This window comes from Sminthopsis crassicaudata, chromosome 4, assembly GCF_048593235.1.
Source record: "Sminthopsis crassicaudata isolate SCR6 chromosome 4, ASM4859323v1, whole genome shotgun sequence".
In the NCBI taxonomy this organism is placed as follows: Eukaryota; Metazoa; Chordata; class Mammalia; order Dasyuromorphia; family Dasyuridae; genus Sminthopsis; species Sminthopsis crassicaudata.
Window position 1 is genome coordinate 290,333,353 of NC_133620.1, and position 18,990 is coordinate 290,352,342.

General features: G+C 42.9%; 1 protein-coding gene across 14 annotated transcripts in view; it reads right to left on the reverse strand.

Annotated features, from left to right (window-relative positions):
* Nucleotides 1–748: 748 nt before the first annotated feature.
* The window catches only part of SYNGAP1 (synaptic Ras GTPase activating protein 1), a 32,409-nt gene continuing 14,167 nt past the window's right edge, over nucleotides 749–18,990 (reverse strand). For 3 of the 14 annotated variants that reach the window (XM_074311262.1, XM_074311271.1, XM_074311270.1), the window contains 14 exons: nucleotides 17,353–17,506; nucleotides 17,109–17,207; nucleotides 14,880–15,509; nucleotides 14,538–14,682; nucleotides 14,158–14,302; nucleotides 12,503–12,739; nucleotides 12,128–12,329; nucleotides 11,703–11,881; nucleotides 11,190–11,231; nucleotides 9,752–10,826; nucleotides 9,312–9,485; nucleotides 7,176–7,387; nucleotides 5,961–6,051; nucleotides 749–1,498 (listed from right to left, as the gene is read on the reverse strand). In XM_074311262.1, coding sequence (XP_074167363.1) covers nucleotides 1,352–1,498; nucleotides 5,961–6,051; nucleotides 7,176–7,387; nucleotides 9,312–9,485; nucleotides 9,752–10,826; nucleotides 11,190–11,231; nucleotides 11,703–11,881; nucleotides 12,128–12,329; nucleotides 12,503–12,739; nucleotides 14,158–14,302; nucleotides 14,538–14,682; nucleotides 14,880–15,509; nucleotides 17,109–17,207; nucleotides 17,353–17,506 — 3,532 coding nt within the window. In that variant the 3' untranslated portion in view covers nucleotides 749–1,351. Of the gene's footprint in view, nucleotides 1,499–2,939; nucleotides 5,088–5,960; nucleotides 6,065–7,175; nucleotides 7,388–9,311; nucleotides 9,486–9,751; nucleotides 10,827–11,189; nucleotides 11,232–11,702; nucleotides 11,882–12,127; nucleotides 12,330–12,502; nucleotides 12,740–14,157; nucleotides 14,303–14,537; nucleotides 14,683–14,879; nucleotides 15,510–17,108; nucleotides 17,208–17,352; nucleotides 17,507–18,990 lie in introns of those variants that run through there. The other 11 variants (XM_074311273.1, XM_074311272.1, XM_074311274.1 and 8 more) reach the window with 9 other exon arrangements.

Genomic DNA, 18,990 nt, shown 5'->3' on the forward strand with positions numbered 1-18,990 from the left:
GGATAAAATTTCACATATTTACAACTTCTATATACTATAAATTCGGCCCCGGCTTGTTATGTGAGGAGAGTGGAATTGTGGGAGAACTGTCCATACAAAAGAATAATATGGGTAGATGGGGCAGGGCAGTAGAGCAAGGGCCCCAATACCAAACAAAAGAAGAAAAGAGCAAGGCAGGGAGGGGGGATGGCAGTCAGGGGAAGGGGATACCAAAAAGGGGATTCCTCTCCTCCCCCATGGTCCACCTCCCCCAAACCTCATCCATCCTACCTTTCCCATCCCACCAAAGAGATATGTACAGAGAGAAACACCGAAAAATTGTGGAGCTAGTGATAAGAGAAGGGGGAATGGGGAGGGGAAGAAGGATGCCGAGCCCTGTCCCACCTCCCAAGGGGACAGAGACTTGGAAGGGGCCCCCCTATGCCACCCCACCCTTGGGGGAGAGAGACATGGCTTTTCCTAGATTAAATTTCCCCCCTCCCCCTGAGAGTAGAGACCAAGGGGAGGGAGACAGCAGGAAGGAAGGAGGAGAGATTTTAGGGGAGGCAGATAAATTGGTGTCCCCATAAACACACACCACCCTCAGAATCCCCAGATTCTCCCTGTTGCCTCAATTCTCCCACCCACCCACCCACACACCAGGGGAGGCTGGGGCATAAGACCCCTCACCCCGCTCTGGGACCAGCCAAGAGCAGATCAGGTGTAGGAGGAAGGGGAGAAGACTCCCATCCCCCCTGCCCAACCCCTCCTTCCCTGCCCCTAGAGGCCCCCTCCTCCCCATCTAGGGTCAAGGCAAGAGGGAGTAAGTTTAAGAAGAGTGGTGGAAGGAAAGGGAGTTTGTGCGTGCTGAGCCCCCCCCAGGCGCTCCTGAGAAATCAAAGGGGAGTAGGGCCCCCATCTGGGGACCTTTCCCCAAAACAAGGGGGGCAGGGGAGGCCAAAATGGGGGGATGGGGGAGTTAGATTGTCGGCTCTGGTACAGCTAAAAAATCACCCTGAAGTTGAGAGTTTGGAGGTGTCACATCCCCCAAGATGGGAGTGGGAACTGTCCCCCAGTGCTCAGGGGAATGGGAATGAGGCAGAAGATGGGGATAGCACCCCAAAGTGGGAAATGAGCAGTGAGCACCCTCAAAGGAGGGCCTTGGGGAGACATACAAGAGGCATTGCCCCAGCAGAAAGGGAAGAAGAGTTTGAGGGTCCCCAGCTCCCTCTCCAGAAGAATGATAGGTAAGAGTGGAAATCATTCCCACAGAGAAGTCAGTCCCTTGGTCCCTCAGCGACATCTGGTCTCTGTGGTCCAGGGTTGAGGATGATAGCGGTGGGGTTGAGAGATGTCAATGAGGCTGGGTAGACTAGTGGTCCGTGGTGTTTCGGAACTCGCCGTTCTCTGTGATCTGCAGCCGGGGTGGGGGTGGTGGGGGTGGGGGAGCCAGGCCATTCCAGGGGGGAGCCAGCGTCACACGCGGGTTTGCTGGACCCAGGGTGGGAAGCTGCCTCTCCTGCAAGACAACAAAGAGGGAGAGCGCGGACTTATTGAGACGCTTCAAGGGATTCTCATTTTTGTCCCCACCAACCAACCTTCCCCAACAACTATGGCTTCCATCCCAACCCCAGGACTCACCCTTTGTTCCTCCCTCAGCCCTCCCCATGTATCTCATTTCTCACCTTTATCAAAGAAGTTGCATCCTCTGGGGGGTAGAAAGGGGATAGGAAGGTTTCCTTTCCCTTTCCTTCAGACCCACATTCCCCTGTGCAAGTTGAGGGCACTTAAACCAAGGAGCCAAGCAAAGAAACTAGCTCAGAGGAATAAAGGACTAATCAAGGACTCCCATCCAATGTAGAGAGCTAGGAAGCACAGAGTAACTTATAGAATACTAGATCTAGAGACCAAACAAAACAATTTAAATACTATCTCAGATACTAGCTGTGAGAGTCTGGGCAAGTCATTTACTCTCTAGGCCTGCCTCAATTTCCTCAATTTGTAAAATAGCAATGATAATAGCACCTACCTCCCAAGATAGTTGTGAGAATTAAATATTTGTAAAGCCTTAAAGTACTATATAAAGCTAGCTATTTTCTAATCCTACCTCCTTAACAACTAACCTAACCTCCTCATCTTCACTTGACTATTTCTCATATCTTTGCCTGATTACACCCTAAACTATTCTAGCAATTTTGTGACTAGTGAAAAGGGGAAGTATTGGGAGAGAGGGTGTTACCCCCAAAAAATATCTCAATCTGAACTCCCACTGATTTAGAATTTGTGATATGAAGAAATCCTGAAGTTTACTTTTTTTTTTTTTTTCATGAAGAAAGGGTGTCCTACCAAATTAATGGTAGAAATGTGACTACATATATTTAATCTATAAAGAACAAACTTTTCTTTCCTGTGTATTCATTAAATCAGGTTTCCCAAGAGCCTTAATTAATTGTTTTGGTTTTAAAATAATAACTCCATTTCTTTTAAATACTTTATCTCTCATATATTCCAAATTAGGGAGAGTAGACTATGTGAAGAGAGGGTTTGGAGTACAGTTGTATCTGAAAGAAATGGTATTAAAATAAGAAAGAGGGGCTATTTCCTCCTCATCCTTACATCAGAAATGACTTGGGCCCTGGGCAATAACTTCTTCCCCTACAAACTCTGTAGTTTCAGAACCTGAATAGACCTTATACTTTTCAAGCCCATCTTTCCTTCAGTCACTCTGCTTAATCTTAAAATTAAAAAGGGATAGACATTAGACAGGTTCTGAATGAAGAGCCTGTCCTTACCTCACTAATGCATCAAGTGACTTGCCCAGGGTCAGACACTCAGTTGGATGTCAGGTAGGACTTGAACACTAAGTCTTCCTGGCTTCAATGCCTGCTCTCTAACTACACTCTCAGTCAAAGAGGGGCATCTAATTCCCAGTCTTGCTTTTATCCTCCTGCTGCTGCTGCTTCTTTTTTTTTTTTTTTTTTTTTTTTTAAAGGAATGAAAGAGCTGCCTCAAATTCTTCCTCTCTGATTCTTCCTTTTTTTTTTCTAACTGAAGTACAAAATGACTCACGTTAATGACAGGAAAAACCACCACAGATGATCCAAACCCTGTGGTCCAAGCTAAATCTCAAATTATTTCTGATTGTCTTTGGTGAGTAAGATTTGGAATGTGAAGTTTATCTGACTATTCCCTGAGAAATCATAAACTGAAGTGAAGGTATATATTTACCACTCCTACCCAGAGATCAATTTTCCTTTTTGTACCTTAGGAACAAATAGCCCACTTCTTACAAGGTACAATCTTTCATTCCAAACTGAGTTGTTCTCTCTTTCAACCTGCTATGTGTCTAGCATGCATTTTCTTGAAGAAGTTGTCAAAAGAAAAGAAGAAAGTATTTTAGGGAATTCTGGGTATTTGGGGAGTGGGGCGGGGAGGAAGAATAATTTTAAACCCTATCTTTCCTCTGGAGATTCAGCAGGAAACATCCTAGAAGCATGCCCCCTCTAAACTCCCATACATACAAATTTGGAAAGTAGATAAAAAAAGGTGGTGATTTGATTATTCACTTGATAAATTACCACAAGTTTTCTTTAAGTAGTGAGGTCCTATTTCACATTGTTGAATGTGTGTATCATTTAGTAACTACCTGAGAGAAAAGGTGTCCTGGCAGATAAAAGTTAAAATAAATAAGAATCTCACTACCTATTATAGATAAAAAATTAAAATATCTTATTATGAGGCCAAAAATTAACAGAACAGGCTCCCTTTTATTTGCATAGAATCATTGTTTTAAAGTTGAAAAGAGATCTCAGAAGAGAACTTAGTAGTTCCTTTTAGCTCAACTCTATTTTATAGATGAGGAACCTGAACTTAGAGAGACGTGACTGATGCCATCACACAGAAAGTTAAGCAGCAGAGCTGGGATTTGAACCCAGGTCCTCTGACACCAGATCTATCACTCTTTTCACTGGCTTTTCAGGTGGGAAACCCATTTGTCTCTTATACAAAATATAGAGAATGGTAGTAGAGCTACCAACTAGAAAAGGCAGGATGCACTAGGCAAAAGGGAGGTTGGGTTTTTAGATGGTTTTCTCTACCAGGTATTTCTACCAAGAAATAAATAAGATTTTTAGATCTCCTAGGGGACCTTCTTTGTGTCTACAAATACCTACAAAGCCTATCTCAGCATCCTAGCATCTGTAAATGATTTCCTATCTAGACATTTGTATTGTACCACCCTTTCAAAAGAATTTCTAGCAACATTCTATTTTGCTCTTGTATTGCTTGAACACTCCCTGATTTAACTCTCAACTTCTAATGCTCCACTTACACTGAGAAATTGAGTTGTAAATCTCAGATGCTTTCCAACCCTCACATTTAAGGAAGGAAGGAAGAACACAGAGGAAGGAGAGGGAAGGAAGAAGTGAGAGAGAGAAGGGTTTGGGAAGATACATATAGAAAAGGTAAAGAGAGAAAATATTCCCCCCCCCATTCACCTACCTGCTGCAATCGACATGGTCCCTATGATGAAGAACCTTCTAACCCTCCAGTACTAGTCCCTATAACATTCTCCCCTCAGTATCTGCACTGGTGAAATGGGGGGTGACAGATGTCAATGGGGGAGGTAGGCAAGGAAAGGGAATTAGGTTCAGAAATGAGGTGGCAAGGGAAGGGCTACCTTTTGCGTGGGGAAAGGGGATTCTCTCTAGGGTTGTGTAGGGGGAAGAGGGGGAAGATTACTGAATATGTCAATCAAGTATTTATGGATGTTTTATTTCTGTGAATGCTACGAGAGATTTATCTCTGGGAAAGCATTTTGGAATTTTTTTCGACTGGATATCTGGATTTATCAATGAAGACTGTGAAGGGCATTCTTTGTAGTATCTCAGGAGGGTTAAATATCATGAGGAAAAAATTCTATGGATGTGAACAAATCTAGAGAGAAGGCCCTCTATATGGAGGGCAGGTATGCTATGTGAGTGAGAGGGGTCTCTGTGGGAGTGGAAAGAAGTGGGCTTCATGACCAACCTGCTGTGGTCCGGAGTCACCTCCCCCTGTGTCCTCCGCCAGTAGCCAAAGGGGAACCAGGAGAATTACCTGATGAGGAGCTGCAGGGGGAGAGAGTGGGGTCATGGGGTCAGGGATTAGGAACCTGAACTGTTGGGCCTGGGGGGGCAGAGGTATCAGGAATCAGACAGAAGTCAAGTGGATAGAAAGATGTAAAATCAGGGAGAATAAGGTAGATATGGGAGGAGGTAAAAATGTCAAGATGAAATAAAGATCAGAGGGTAACTGGGAAAAACCTGAATAGTTTAAAAAGGCCTGGGGAGAGGCTGGAAAGGTCAATGAGTAGCAGATAGCTAAGACAACAAATGCAAAGATAGCAGAGTCCATCAGTAATAAATTAGGGCCAAAAGGATGAAAGGTCCCAGGGCATCATTATACTCTCAGAGACTCTGGGAAAGGAGTATGATTATATTTAAATGCTACTTTCAGGGCAGCTGAAAGAGAATGTAGACATTGAGAGACATCAGGTAGCCAAGGCAAACAAGTTATGAAAGGGATTATTAATTCCACAGAGAACTTCTAACTCCAAAGAGTCATTTGCTACATTCTCTCCTATTACAGAAAATTACAATTTCTATAACCCTTTTTCATAGAATAGCTCTGAGAAGGCAGAATTTTCCATCTCTGGTGGGGACAGTAATATTAGGGACATGAAAGAGGGGTCTTGGATATAAAAAAGGAGTAGGAAAGACAGGAAGGGTCAGAGTACTGATAGTGGATAGATGTTACTGGAAGTGACTAGGGCACAGACAATGGGATGAGAATGGGGTCAAGTGGAAAATTCATTAAGAGCACTGGGCACAGATGAAAGTGGGATGACTAGGATGAGTTCACAGGTGGCACTGGGAGCACAGAGGACAGTGGGATGGATGGGGATGGGACACGGAGAAGATAAATGACATTGTAATTTCCACCTGAGCGTCGAGCAGCCTCTTCTTGGGCTCAGGCAGTGGTTCAACCATGGCGGGGTGGTCCCGGCGCAGCTCCTCCTCCACCAGCATCAGCCTGAAGGGACGGGCTTCAGTGGGGTTAATGGGGGGCAGGGTGCTCATATCCCACCTAAATCCCTCCCTCAGAAATATTTATTCCCTCCCACTCCCTTAGAAATATCTACTGTCCTCAATAACATTCAGAAACTATTTAAGCAACTTTTACTATTCCTCCCTAAGAACTATAATTATTTGTAAACATTTCACAATCATCTCCTAGTAGTTTCCTATTAACTATAAACAATCAAAGACTAAATAACTATTCATCTAGGATGTCATAATACTCATATCAGGCAGAGAAAATGACTTCTTAGGTCCTTTGTTATGCTATGAAACTATGATCCCTTGCATGTCCTTTCTGGTAATCACTAATACTATTGACTCACTACAATTCACTCCATTATCTTCCCTCTAGCTTTAGAGTGACTATACTCACCTAGGATTTCCTCTGAAATGGAACTACCAATCTCCTCTAAAAGACCCTTTATAGTGAAAGTCAGCTTCCCTATCCCCTGCCCAGAAGCATTTTTTCCCACATCTCCATTATCATAATACCCTGCCCCAAGAATATTCTCTCCAATTTCTTCTACCTCAGCTCGTTCTACTACTCTTCTAGTCTGGTAAAGGCTCCCAAAGATAGGTCTGAGGTTCATAGGGTTCTCTTAAGAGCATCTACTGCAGCAAGGTTCTTTGCCTATGGCCTGAGGATACTTGTTAAGGATAAGAAATCATTGTTTGAGGTTTGGAAGAACCTTTCTGAGTGTGGACTGTCTTCTACTCCCCAGAAACAAGGAAAGGTGGGATTTCTGAGGCTTGAGAATTCTTGCTAAGGATTAGGCAACACTAGGCAACTGTCTAAAAAGTACAAAGATACATTCCATAATACTATAGGGGTTAGAAGTTAGGAAACATCTTTTTCCTGGGAGAATGTTCAACCCTAGGAAGAATTCTTCATTTATTTTTGGTAGTTATCCCTTATAAAAGAGAGGTAACTCTTTTCCAAGTGTGAGAGATAACTGTGTTTGGGACATCTCTGTCTTCTGGTGTGAACATGACTTTTTGTCCTCTCAAAGGGCTAAATTTGATTCTTTTTTTAAATCACGCTCCCTGTGACCCCTCCCTTCCCAGGCCGCCCCTCACCTGCCAATGATGCTCTTAATCTGTGAGTCTTTCTCCACTTGCTGCTGCCTCAATCTCTTCTCACTCTGCTCCAGCCTTGCCTGATACTGCAGCAGAATCTTGCTAGTCTGTTCCTCTTGGGACAGCAACCTCCGTTCATATTCTTCCAGCTTTCGGTTGGACATGTGCAGTCGCTCCTTCAGTGAATGGATCTCCTCCTCGTACTCCTTCACCTGCCCGCCGGGCACACCACCCCGCACTGTGAGGGACAGCTCTGACCCTGACCCAACCATGGATTCCTTTCCCCTCCCACTAAATCACTTAAACACTGCTACACTACATTTAGAAGAAAGTCCAAACCCACTGTTTTCAGTCCAGAAACTGATTATCCAGAAACAAGGATCTTATTTCTTAATCTGCTAAGTACACACATGCCCGTTCTTTCTCCTATTAGGGGAAGGTCCTGACCCACCCTGATGTCACATATCTAGTAAATGAAAATAGAAACCCAACAATGATCTCATAGATGTACATACAGGAACATAAACATGTATACATTCAGACACATATGTATACATACATACTTGGAAAAACAAAAATGTACCTTTAAATTTATTTGAAATTTTAGAATCTTTCCATCTAATCTAAACCCCTTTTCTAGGAAGTCAAAGACTATCTCCACTTTTTTCTAACATGCCTCACTGCCCTAGGCCCAGAATATTTATAAGATAGGAAAAGATAAAAGTCAAACATAGACTCTCTTATCTGGGCTGTCTCCTTCCCCAGAGATATCAGGAATTAGGAGTCCATTATTTCTCCATTCAAATCTGGTCTAAGGCTAGGAAATGAAGCTTTCACATAGCTCAATTTTTCTCAATATTGAAAATCTTTGAAAAAATTAATTAATTTTAAAAAATTAAATATTGTTTCTCAAGGAGGCCTTTTTTCACTGCCCCTCAACTCAGTTCTCCTTAACATCTGAAAATATTTTGGGTTATACTTCTACCAATTTGACCTGTCTTTACTGGAAGGAGTTAGAATTGCAAATTGCCCTCCCTTGGAGACTGCCAAGATTGTTTCAGGGAAACATTCCTGATTAATTCCTGTTCTGCTCTTGTTCTCCATTCTGCCTCACTCCACAATCTTCCTTCTAGTTAATGCTTTCTTATGAAGTCCTCCTAGCCCTCAGCTTCCCAATCCCCCAAGCCTCACTCTCCTGAGCTTTTTTCCTACAAAAGCCTCCCTGATTAGTGCTATCTAATCTTCAATATAATCCTTGACACTCCCTCAGCCCTTTAAAATAAAAAACATTTCTGTCATTTATGGTACATCCACTCCATTGTCCGTATGAAGCAGCAATATAATATAGAACAAGGTAATTCAAATATATTGTATATTTTGAATGCTTAAAAAAATTGAGAGGTGGGAGAAATTTCCTTCCCTGAGCACAAATTTACTGAGGTTTTAAACTTAGGATTTAAAATTTTAAATTAAACCTAGGATAATCCACAAAATAAATAATTTTCAAGATTAAAAACTCAAAACTTGATTGTGTATTTTCAGTTGTTTACACAGATCACCAGTCTAAAGCTGAGACTCCAAAGGATAAGGAGTCTAACTTTCTAATTTTACAGATGAAGAAACTGAGGCTAAATAAAAAACTTTGTTGTTACACAGATAATAAATAAATGTCAGAAGTAGGATCTGAATGAACCCAGGTCAACCTATGTTCAGTGCTTCCTCTACCACATTACTTTGCCTACATATCCTTCCACATGTCACCCCTTCCATTCTTTAGTACTCCTCAAAGGTAGGAGATAGGTCCCTTACTATATTGGGAACTTTCTATGTGTAGGCATCATGTTTTATCATCAAAAAAGAAACTTCCCAAGTATTAGAACTGTTGTCTCTTTAAGTTGGGAATGTCTTGAAAACAAAAGATTTTTTCTTTACTTAACTCCTAAAACACTCAGTCCAAAACTCTCCTTAGGTTACATATAACCTTGTCCTGCCTAAAAAATGCTAAGTTTCTCATGTGCATAATGGGGTTCAGGAAGACAGCAGCAGCTAAGAGAGTAGATAACAAGAAATTCTAGTGGGAAGTTGAAAGAAAGGTCCACAAAAATAGAGAGATCTGAGATGGGGGAGGAGGCGTACCCTATCCAGTCGGCTTTCATCCATAGACTTGGAGTACTCCTTCAGCTTGTACTCTTCTCGCTCAATGTGTGCACTCTCAATATCAGCTGACAGGTGAGGCATGTTGGAGACCCAAGCAACTGTCCGTTCTGAGGCTGGCATCGTGGGGTTCAGTGTGGATGGTGTCTGAGAGTGCTGGAGTGTAATGAGAACAACATAAGGGGAAAAATATGGAAGAAACAAAAAAAAATGAGGAAAAAACAATAATACATAGCAAAAGCAGCACAGCTAATTAGAGGTGAAATAGATATGTAATTTCAAGTACAACCCCAGATTCTCCAAATAATCTCCCCTTTTTCAGACCTATACTCTCAGCTCCAAATTCCTGGTCTTAGTTATTTCCTTCCCTCTTTCTCCTTGCCCCACATTTGACTCACCCAATTACCCTTTTGTGCCCTTACCTGTTTAGTGATGGAGGGCTTAAGCCCCCCTCCCCCTCCGCTGCTGCCCCCACTGCCCCCTCCTCCTCCTCCCTCCTTGCTGAGGCTCTGTTGTCTCGAACGGGCAGGACCATAACTAGGTTCTGGTGACTGCAATAAATTTCCACTAGATGGTCGGGGCTTCTGGGCAGCGCTGACTGTCAACTGTTGGGATTTGCCCCTCTGCAGTGGGGGTTGCTGTCCCCCTCCTCCTCCTCCTCCTCCAGAGCCCCCTCCTCCGGGACCTGGAGGGGCTGGCCTCTGAGGACCTATGGTGATCTGGGGTGGGGACAACATATGCTGGAGGTTGTCCTGGAGTGAGAGCTGCCGTCGAGTGAAATCAGTGCCTGAAGGACCAAACTCATCACTGTAGCTGTGGCTATGCAGGATGGAGGCAGCAGGTGGCTTGGGAGCCCCAGAAGAGAGATCCTCACTCTTGCTGTAGCCATGGAAAGGAGCAAAGGTGTCCCCAGGGGGCTCCCCACCTCGGTGGTGGTGCTGGTGATGATGATGGTGGTGGTGATGAGAAGAGGCTGGACCATGGCCACTCCCTCCTCCATGGCTCCCTGGAGGGCCAGGACCATCAGCTGCCATGTGGAAGAGTGGGTTCTGGAAGGACAGTGGGATGCGCAACTGCTGAGCAGGGACACCATCAGTGGTGACACCCATCTGGCTCAGTCGAAGGCCAGCAGCTGTAATAGAGGAGCCACTGCCTTGGGAAAGGCGCCCAGCAGGTGCAGGCCGAAGCCCAAGGGCAGCAGTGAGGGAAGCCTGACTAGAATGCAGAAGGTCTCCAACAGCAGCCAAGTTGGAAACACTGCTGCTATTGAGACGACCACCTGGTCCATCACCCTGTAGATCCAGCATTGATACACTTTTGTTGACACTTAGCATCTTCTGTTCTGGCTCAGTGATGTCTGAGCTACTTGTGCAGTAGGCTGGAGATGATCGAGCCAAAGGTGGACGGCTCACAAAAAACAAGTCCTTACCCCCTCCAGGGGCTGGTGGAGGGGGTTTCTCCTTGGTTGGGGAAGGGAGACGGGCCATGTCCATGGAGCTGTAAAAAGATAGGGAAAGGGACAGGGAAAGATCAAGGCAGATAGTGAGTCCAAGGTACCAGAAGGAGACATCCCAAAATGACCCAAGCAAGGATACTTATGGGGAGAAAAGGGGAAGTCTAGGGGAAAGAAGCAGAGTTAGGGAAAGGGACATGGGGAAGAGGGGGATGAGGAACTAAAGGAAAAGACAATAGAAGGAGAGAACCTGGGAGAGGAACAATGGGGGAAAAAGGAGGAAAGGGCAGAACTGAGGGAGAGGAAAAGGAGCCAAGGGGTAGATATGGAGGAGATGAGGGGGTTTCAGAAGGAAGGAAAGAGGAAAGGAGAACAGGGACAGGGGGAGAGAGGAGAGAGCCCCTCACCTGTTGAGGCCTCGAACCATGAAGGACTGAAGGTCGATGGAGCTGGAGAGAGATGGATAGAGGAAGACACAGATGGAGAAAGGGAGAGAGGAATGAGCACAGATGCATAGTGGGAGAAGGGATGAAGGGATGGGCATGTATGGACAGAAGGAAAGTGATGGGTAGAAGGACAAGTATGGATGGACAGAGGGAGAGATAAATCAGAAATAGACTGCTTACTGCTCCCTCCAGTTAGGGTTGATTCCCACCCATACCCCAGAAATTGGTAGTAAGTCTCATAGTGTCTCACATTCTAAGTTTTTGTCACTTAGGATTTCTACCACTGAAAGCTCTTTGTATCAATGAGTAACTCAGTCTTTATATTTTTCTCTACCACACAAAGTAGCTCTAACAAGCACAGGAATCTGGGATATAGGGAAGGGGTTCTCTCTCTCCTAGTTGTACATTTAGGCAGTACTTCAAAAAGGATCCCTAAAGGATAGGAGGTAAGCAACATTGGATTAAGTTTCTCACCTATTGAGGTCCCTCATCATGTAGCCCTGTAGTTCAGCGGATGGTCCACGAAGTACCATAGGCTTAGCCTGTAATCGCTCCCCTTGACGACTGGGCTGCCTTTGGATATGAGGATTCCTCAGTGCTAAGCTTATATCATTCAAAAGGCGTGGCAGTGGGCCCAACTTCAGGAGTGCCTCCTAAAAGGATAATGGGAAGAAGTTAACATGTTTTAAGAGTGTCCTCTAGATTGGGAATAACCATATAAGCTTTGGCTTATTTTTTGGCTTATATTTAAAAGATCTAAGACATAGGTATTGAGGACAGGGCATAGGAGTGAGATTTAGAAGAAATCTGTGCCTAAGGATTAGGTAGTCTTTGGAGTTAAAGGTGTATTAGAGATAGCAAATATCTTTGAAAGGAACCTTCAGAGGAAAGTCTCTTACCTTACTCAGCTGTGGCAACACTTCCCAGAGCAAGGCATGCAGTGTGGAAAGCTCACGACCCAGGTCAATGTATCCCTCAAAGCTGCTGCTATTGGTAAGTGTATCCAGATTGGAAATCTCATATAGGAACTGTTGCATGGATCCCCATTCTAGCTCCAGGAATTCATTCATAAATGCCAGATACTCCTCCTTTGAGCCAAACCTGGCCAAAAAGTCAAGAGTTGGGGATTTATACACACATACTCACATACTCCTATAATCTATAATCTGTCTCAGGGATTTTGTAGGTACAGAATCTGTCAGAATCTGGATTTCCCCAATGGTTCCCTGATGGGGCCATAGTTTCTTTTCCCTCCCTTGTGAAGTGTCTCTCACTTGGTAAAGTTAGCCAGGTTTTGTATGACCTTGGCGATGAGGGTAAGGGTACGTGATGTCTGCTCATCAGGATACTCCTGCATAAGGCCAAAGAGGCTGGGGGACATGACAGCTGGGCACAGGAAGCGTAGAAAAAGTGAAGCGCTGATCAGCCTGTCAGCAATATCTTCTCGGCCCCGTTCCGCACATCGAAGTCGCCATGATGCAAAGACTTCTTTCAGTTCCCTCGGGAACACACTGGGGAAGGGGAGAGGAGACAGAAAGAAAGAGAGAGAGAGACCGGGACTGAGTCCCAGAGACCCCTCAGGTCCCAAAGAACATGCTGAGGGGGGGGAAGACAATTAAGGGGAAAGACAGAAGGGAGAGACAGGGAGGGAAGGGAGAAAGAGGCATAGGGTGCAGAAGAAAAAGGGATAGGGCGAGACAAAGAAGGAAGAAGAAAAAATGGAAATGAGAAAAAGATAGGTATAGACAGGTGAGTAGGAAAAAGAGAGGAAGAAAAGTATGTGAGATAAAGCAAAGGGAGAAAATGGGGAGGGCAGAAACAGAACACAAGATGGAGACAAGAATGGAATAGAGAGGGGAGTCATTTAATAAAATACAAAGTGCTTAGATAGCCAACTCTTTTGGATTATAAGGAAATAAGGATAAGTAGTCTCAAAGTTTAATCTACAAAGCTCTAAAACAAACCAAGGCTTATTCCTTCCTCCACCCTGTCCCATTCCATGAACACTTCAAAATCAACATTTCTAAAGCCAGATTAATCATTTTTTTTTTTAAATCCAAATCAGCAGCTTCTTTTCTTGATGTCCCAATTTCTGTTAACGGCACAATCATTCTCCCAATCATTCAAGTTTTAAACCCAAAAATCTTTAATTCCCACCTATTTCCTACAAGCAGCCACCAAATCTCAGTTCCTTCATCACCTATCTCCCTTCTGTTCCTTCTTTTCCATTCACAATGATACCTCTTTTAATTCAGACCCTTATTGTCATGTGGATTTTACAATAGTCTCTTAGTTGGCTCTTACTACCTCATGTCTCCCCATTCCACCTGAATCTATGCACCAAAGACATTAATCTTACTAATAATTCAGTGCTTTGGTCATATCCTTACCCTGCTCAAAATTCATTATTATCTTCCCTTTACCTACTGAGTGAAGTTCAAACTTCTCTTCAGGAAGTCAAGGCATTCCACACTGCTCCAGCAATAGCTTTCCTATCTCATCTTCCAGATGTGTTCTCTAATACTCCAGCCCAACAAGTTTACTTACTGCTCCCCAGACAGAACTCTTAGCCTTTGCTAATGCCATGCTCTCTGCTTGGACTGACCATCTCATTCATCAACCTCAATCTATGGAAATTATCCATTCTTAAAAACCCAGGTTAAATTCTACTTCCTTCATGAAAATTTTCCTTATCACTCTATCCAAGAAGTGAGCTCTCAACTTCTAGAGTATTTTCTTTGTGCCATACATAAAAGCACTGTTGTTGCTCTGTTTTATAAGATATTATGTGAACTTGGATTTTCCTTTATTTAAATTCTTGAGGGGCAGATATCATTTCTCATATAACTTTGTTTCCTTCATTTGCTCAACACTTGTCAAATGAAATTTTCTCCCTTCCCCACCCCCATACCAGTACCCCAACTCTCACCAGTGGGAGTTGACCACCTTGCAGAGGGCCAACTCACAGCACATACGAAGGTTGGCCTGATGCTCAGCCAGACTAGATGCCGTGCATTTAATGGGGTCGACCTCACAGTTCTCCTCAGACTCATACAGAGCTCGGATGAACTCTCCTATGAGACACATCATGTAGGAAAGATCACAATATCCAAGATGAGAATAGAGCAAAGTATCAAGGCTAAATAGGTCAAAAAGTCAAATGGGTTAGAGGCTGGGGTCCTGGAGGATCTGAGCTAGCAAAAGCTTATAATAATTATAGTTGGGAGATTGGGATTGTGAGAGAGAAGGTTTAGGATCTGGAATTAAATAGAGATGTTGTGGGCTGAGTTTTGGAGCTAAGCACCATACCAATGGCATCCTTGAGGTATTTCTGTCCAATCAGTCTCAGATACTCTTCTATGGCTTTAGTAGCAAGTGTGTTCTCTCGGAATATGAGGTGCTCTCGTTCCAAGAACCGGTCCACCTCTGTCATGGCCATGTCAGAAAGGAAATCCTGAGTACCAAAGAAGTAAAAGGTCAGTCTGAAAAAACGATGCAATCTCTAATCCCTTAACCTAGCTCTGCAAATTGACATTTGTGAAGGCAAAAGCCTTTTTTTCCCTTAATACCAGCCTTTCCTTTCTACTCTCTTTATTCCCAGATGTTCTAAGAACTGCTCACTTCCCCTTTCCATTTTGGCCCAATCCTTACCTTAGCCTTGCCTGTACTCTGCAGAATGTGCACCAGGGCACAGGCCACCTCTTCTTTGCCCTTAACACCCAGTGCAGGCTCTAGTACAGCACACAGCATTCGATAGTGATTAGTGACATACTCAGCAAATTCTTTATACAGCTCCATGGGTAGGATGCTCATTGTCTGATAACGTGCTTTCAGTCGAACAGCAGGACAACCTCCTTTGCCTTTGCCCCCTGAGCCACCTCCTGAACCTCCTCCCCCTCCAGAACCACCTCCAGCCCCTCCAGAGCCACCACTGCCTGCTGGCTGGCTGACAGGAAACCACTGCTCAGTGAAATGTCGGCCAGCCAAGCTGGCCACAGGCACGGACACCAGGCCCACATAGCCTGCTTTGTCTTTCTTGCGTTTTTTGTCTGAGTCACGGTAGAGGTGCAGCCGAAGTGAGCGCACAGCTGGCAGGTTGTTGAACTCAAAGTGTTCACCCCAGAAGACTGTATCACCAGCAGCTGCCCGAGGCTTGGAGGTGGTTCGAGCATACAGCATATCATCCAGGCACAGTTCACAATAATAACGCTTCTTGGGGGGCAGTTCCCGGGCCTCTATGATCCATAGTTTCAACACATTGTCTACACGCCGGCTATTGTCCTGGCATAATGATAGAGAAATATGAGACAAAAAAAATGGGATTAAGAGGCAGAAACACCAAAAGAGAAAGAGGTTCCAGGAGAAAGATAAAGATAGTAAGACAGATCACAAAGCTAGGAGGAGAAGTTAATATTGCTTGATGACAAAATCAGGATTTAGAAAAAGTAGAATAAGCAGAACCTATGGCTCTAACCAAAGAGAATTTAGTGTGGGGAAACGTAAAATCCTACATTTAGATTTTTAAGAATCAGTTATATAGGGGCAGCTAGATAGTGCAGTGGATAGAGCATGAGCCCTGAAGTCAGGAGGACTTGAGTTCAAATCTGATCTCAGACACTTAACATTTCCTAGCTGTGTGACCCTGGGCAAGTCACTTAACCCCAATTGCTTCAGGAAAAAAAAAATCAGTTATATAAATACATGATAGGAGATACCTGATTTGACAGCAATTCATATTAAAAAAACAGACAAGCAAAAACCTGGAATTTTAGTTGTCTTATTTCAGTAAGTCATATTTATGACATAAGTATTTAGTAAGAAACTATTATGATGGTAGCCAGGTATTCAGATTAAAGGAAGCATTGATCAGAATATTCCTAGAATATTCCTGTTCAGTCTGGTTGATATCACTGACTTCCAACTTCCAAAGAAGGGTAATCTGGAATTGAGAAATAGTGTATTACATGATAAAACAGTTGGAGAATTAAAGATATTTAAGTTGGATAAAAAAAAGACACAAATATTAAATTTTTGATCTGGAAGGAACCCTAAGGCTCAGTAAGTCCAACCCTCTCATTTTACAGATGAACAAACTGTGAGGCCCAAAGAACTGAATTGTCTCATCCAAAGTCAAAGTTCTTGGTAGCCATAGGCTTGGGCTCCAGATTTTCTACATTGCAGGCCAGTGTTCTTTTTATTATATTGTGCAGCATGGTATCTTCAAAAATTTGAAAGACTCATTCAAAAAAAGGAGTAAAATGATTCTGTCATTCTATCTGTTGTTCCAAATGGCAGAACAAGGACCAAAATTACAAGGACATAGATTTTATTTTTTTGTTTGACATAAAATATATAAAGATTTTAAAAAATAATATGCCTTATAAATGTATTAGCATCAAAAGTGATGAACCACCCACAACTAAAAAGTATTCGAGCAGAAGCTAGATGATTGATTTACTTGATGTGATACAATGAAAAGGCCAATAGCTTTAAAGTCAAGGATTACTATCTGTTATTTACACCTGTGTGATCCTGTGACAAATAATTTAACCTCTTTGGATGTCAGTTTCTTCATCGGTAAAATAAAGGGTTTGGGCTAAATAGATTATAAGATAATTTTTCAGCTTTATATCTATGTATCCTACTTTTGTTGTAGGACCAATTTCTGCATTAGGAGGAAAGTTAAACTACAAGAACTATGAGGTTTAAAAGACCATAGTTAAACAAAGTGGGGGGAGTATTGACTGGGGACAAGGACAGGGAAAAGAGAGTAATAGAGGATCCAGAGAAAAATGATATTCTTTTCCATCATCCCTGATTTCTCTTCTTCTCCTATATTTATTTTTCTCCCTACTAGTACTCTAATTTTCTTCTCAATACCTTGTTGGGTTTCACTGCCCTCTGTAGATTTTCTATCCATTTGTCTCTCTCTGCTGCAGATCGACAGGCAAAACACTTAGTTCCTGATGATGTTGTTACCTGGAAGAGCACACAGTATAGACAGGTAAGATTTCAAATGGAAGAGAGGCCACAGCAGCTTTCTACTGTTTTTTCTCTGATTCTCTAATATAATCCTATATCTTCTCTTTTGATTCCCTTCCACAGCCCATTTTTTGGCTACTACCTCAAAGCAAAACTCTTGGCCCAGGATAGAGCTGTGCACAGGCTTGATGATAGAGTCTTCATCTAGGTTGAGTTCCAAGGCTTCAGCTGCACTGCTAGGACTCAGCAAGGACTCATGGGAGTGCGATTCTTTAAAGCTTTGCATCAACCGGGCCCTGGATAAGCAGTGGGAAGTGATATAGAATTGAAACACACAATAATCTTTTTTTTTTTTTTTTTTTTTTTTTAAAACTAACTCTCTACTTGTATATGCTATCCCTATTCCTTACTAAGAGATATAGATACTCAGGAACATAGATAAGAGATTAGTCTCAGTTTCATCCAGTCTTTGGGAAATGGAGATGGGAAGGAAGGTGGAAGGGTGAAACTCTTGAGATGTTATAAAGATCCCTACATCATGAGAATCTTTGAGATCTAAAGGGGTGGGGGGTCCTCAAAACATACCATTATATATACAATGCCTTAAATACACAGCTGGACACTGGTAGAAAAGAGAACAAGATAAAATTTGTTTAGGAAAGAATTGGGGATGAGAATGGAAAAAAAGTATTGTGATTTTAGAAACAAATTTTCAATTTCGGAAAAGTTAAGAGTTAGAGAAATTAAGGAAAGGAGTGCTAAAAAGATATAGGAAAAAAGAGGAAGGAGACTGACAAGCCAACATAAAAAGAGCTGGCATCTCGGCAATGAAGAATTCAGAAGTTCTTTTCTTGGATGAAAATTAAGGAGAAAAAAAATAGGAGAGAAAAAAGAGGGATGGGAAGAAAAGATGAAAGAGGAAAAATAGGCAGATAAAAAAAGGAAGAGAATAAAAAGAATAGTAAGACAGACAGGTAACCAAAATGAATGGAAAGAAAGAAGGAAAAAAACAAAGGATATAGAAGAGATTAATTTGAAAAGAGAAATGGAGACTATGAACCATTACATAGAATTCCCAATCCCTCTACCTTTGTCCGCTTGCAGTCTTGATTTCCTTCACAGGTTAATTGTACACTATTTAAAAATCCGATTCTTTTTAAAAGCAAAATAACTGCTTGGACATGTATACATATATTGTATTTAACTTATATTTTAACATATTTAACATGTATTGGTCAATCTGCCATCTGGGGGGGGATGGAGGGGGAAAATTAGAACAAAAGGTTTGACAATTGTCAATGCTGTAAAATTACCCATGCATATTATAACTTGTAAATAAAAAGCTATAATAATTTTTTTTAAATATTTTAAAAAAGAAAAGAGAAATGGAGGCATAGAAGAATAATGGAATGGAGAAGAGAAAGATGATGGGAGAAGAGAAGAACGAAATGGGGAGATAGAACAAATTTCTGTTCCATGTTCCCCCTGAGAAGGGCAAATAATAAAAAGACTCCAGATACTAGAGCATGAGGGCTGTGGAAGGAAAGGGAAAGAGTGGAGAGTCAGAGAAGAGGGAGGGGGGAACTCGGGTGTGGGAGCCTCCTTGAGACTATTTATAGCAGCCCCGTCATCTCAGGTCTGGCTGCCGTCAGCATCAAGCTCCCCCGGCCCCCCCCCCCCCGCCCCCGCGGCCAGGAATACCATGCCCTCACCCCCCATTGGCCCTAAATCCAGCCTTTTCAGCCTAAGGGGGAGGGGAGAATATGACTCACTTTATCCA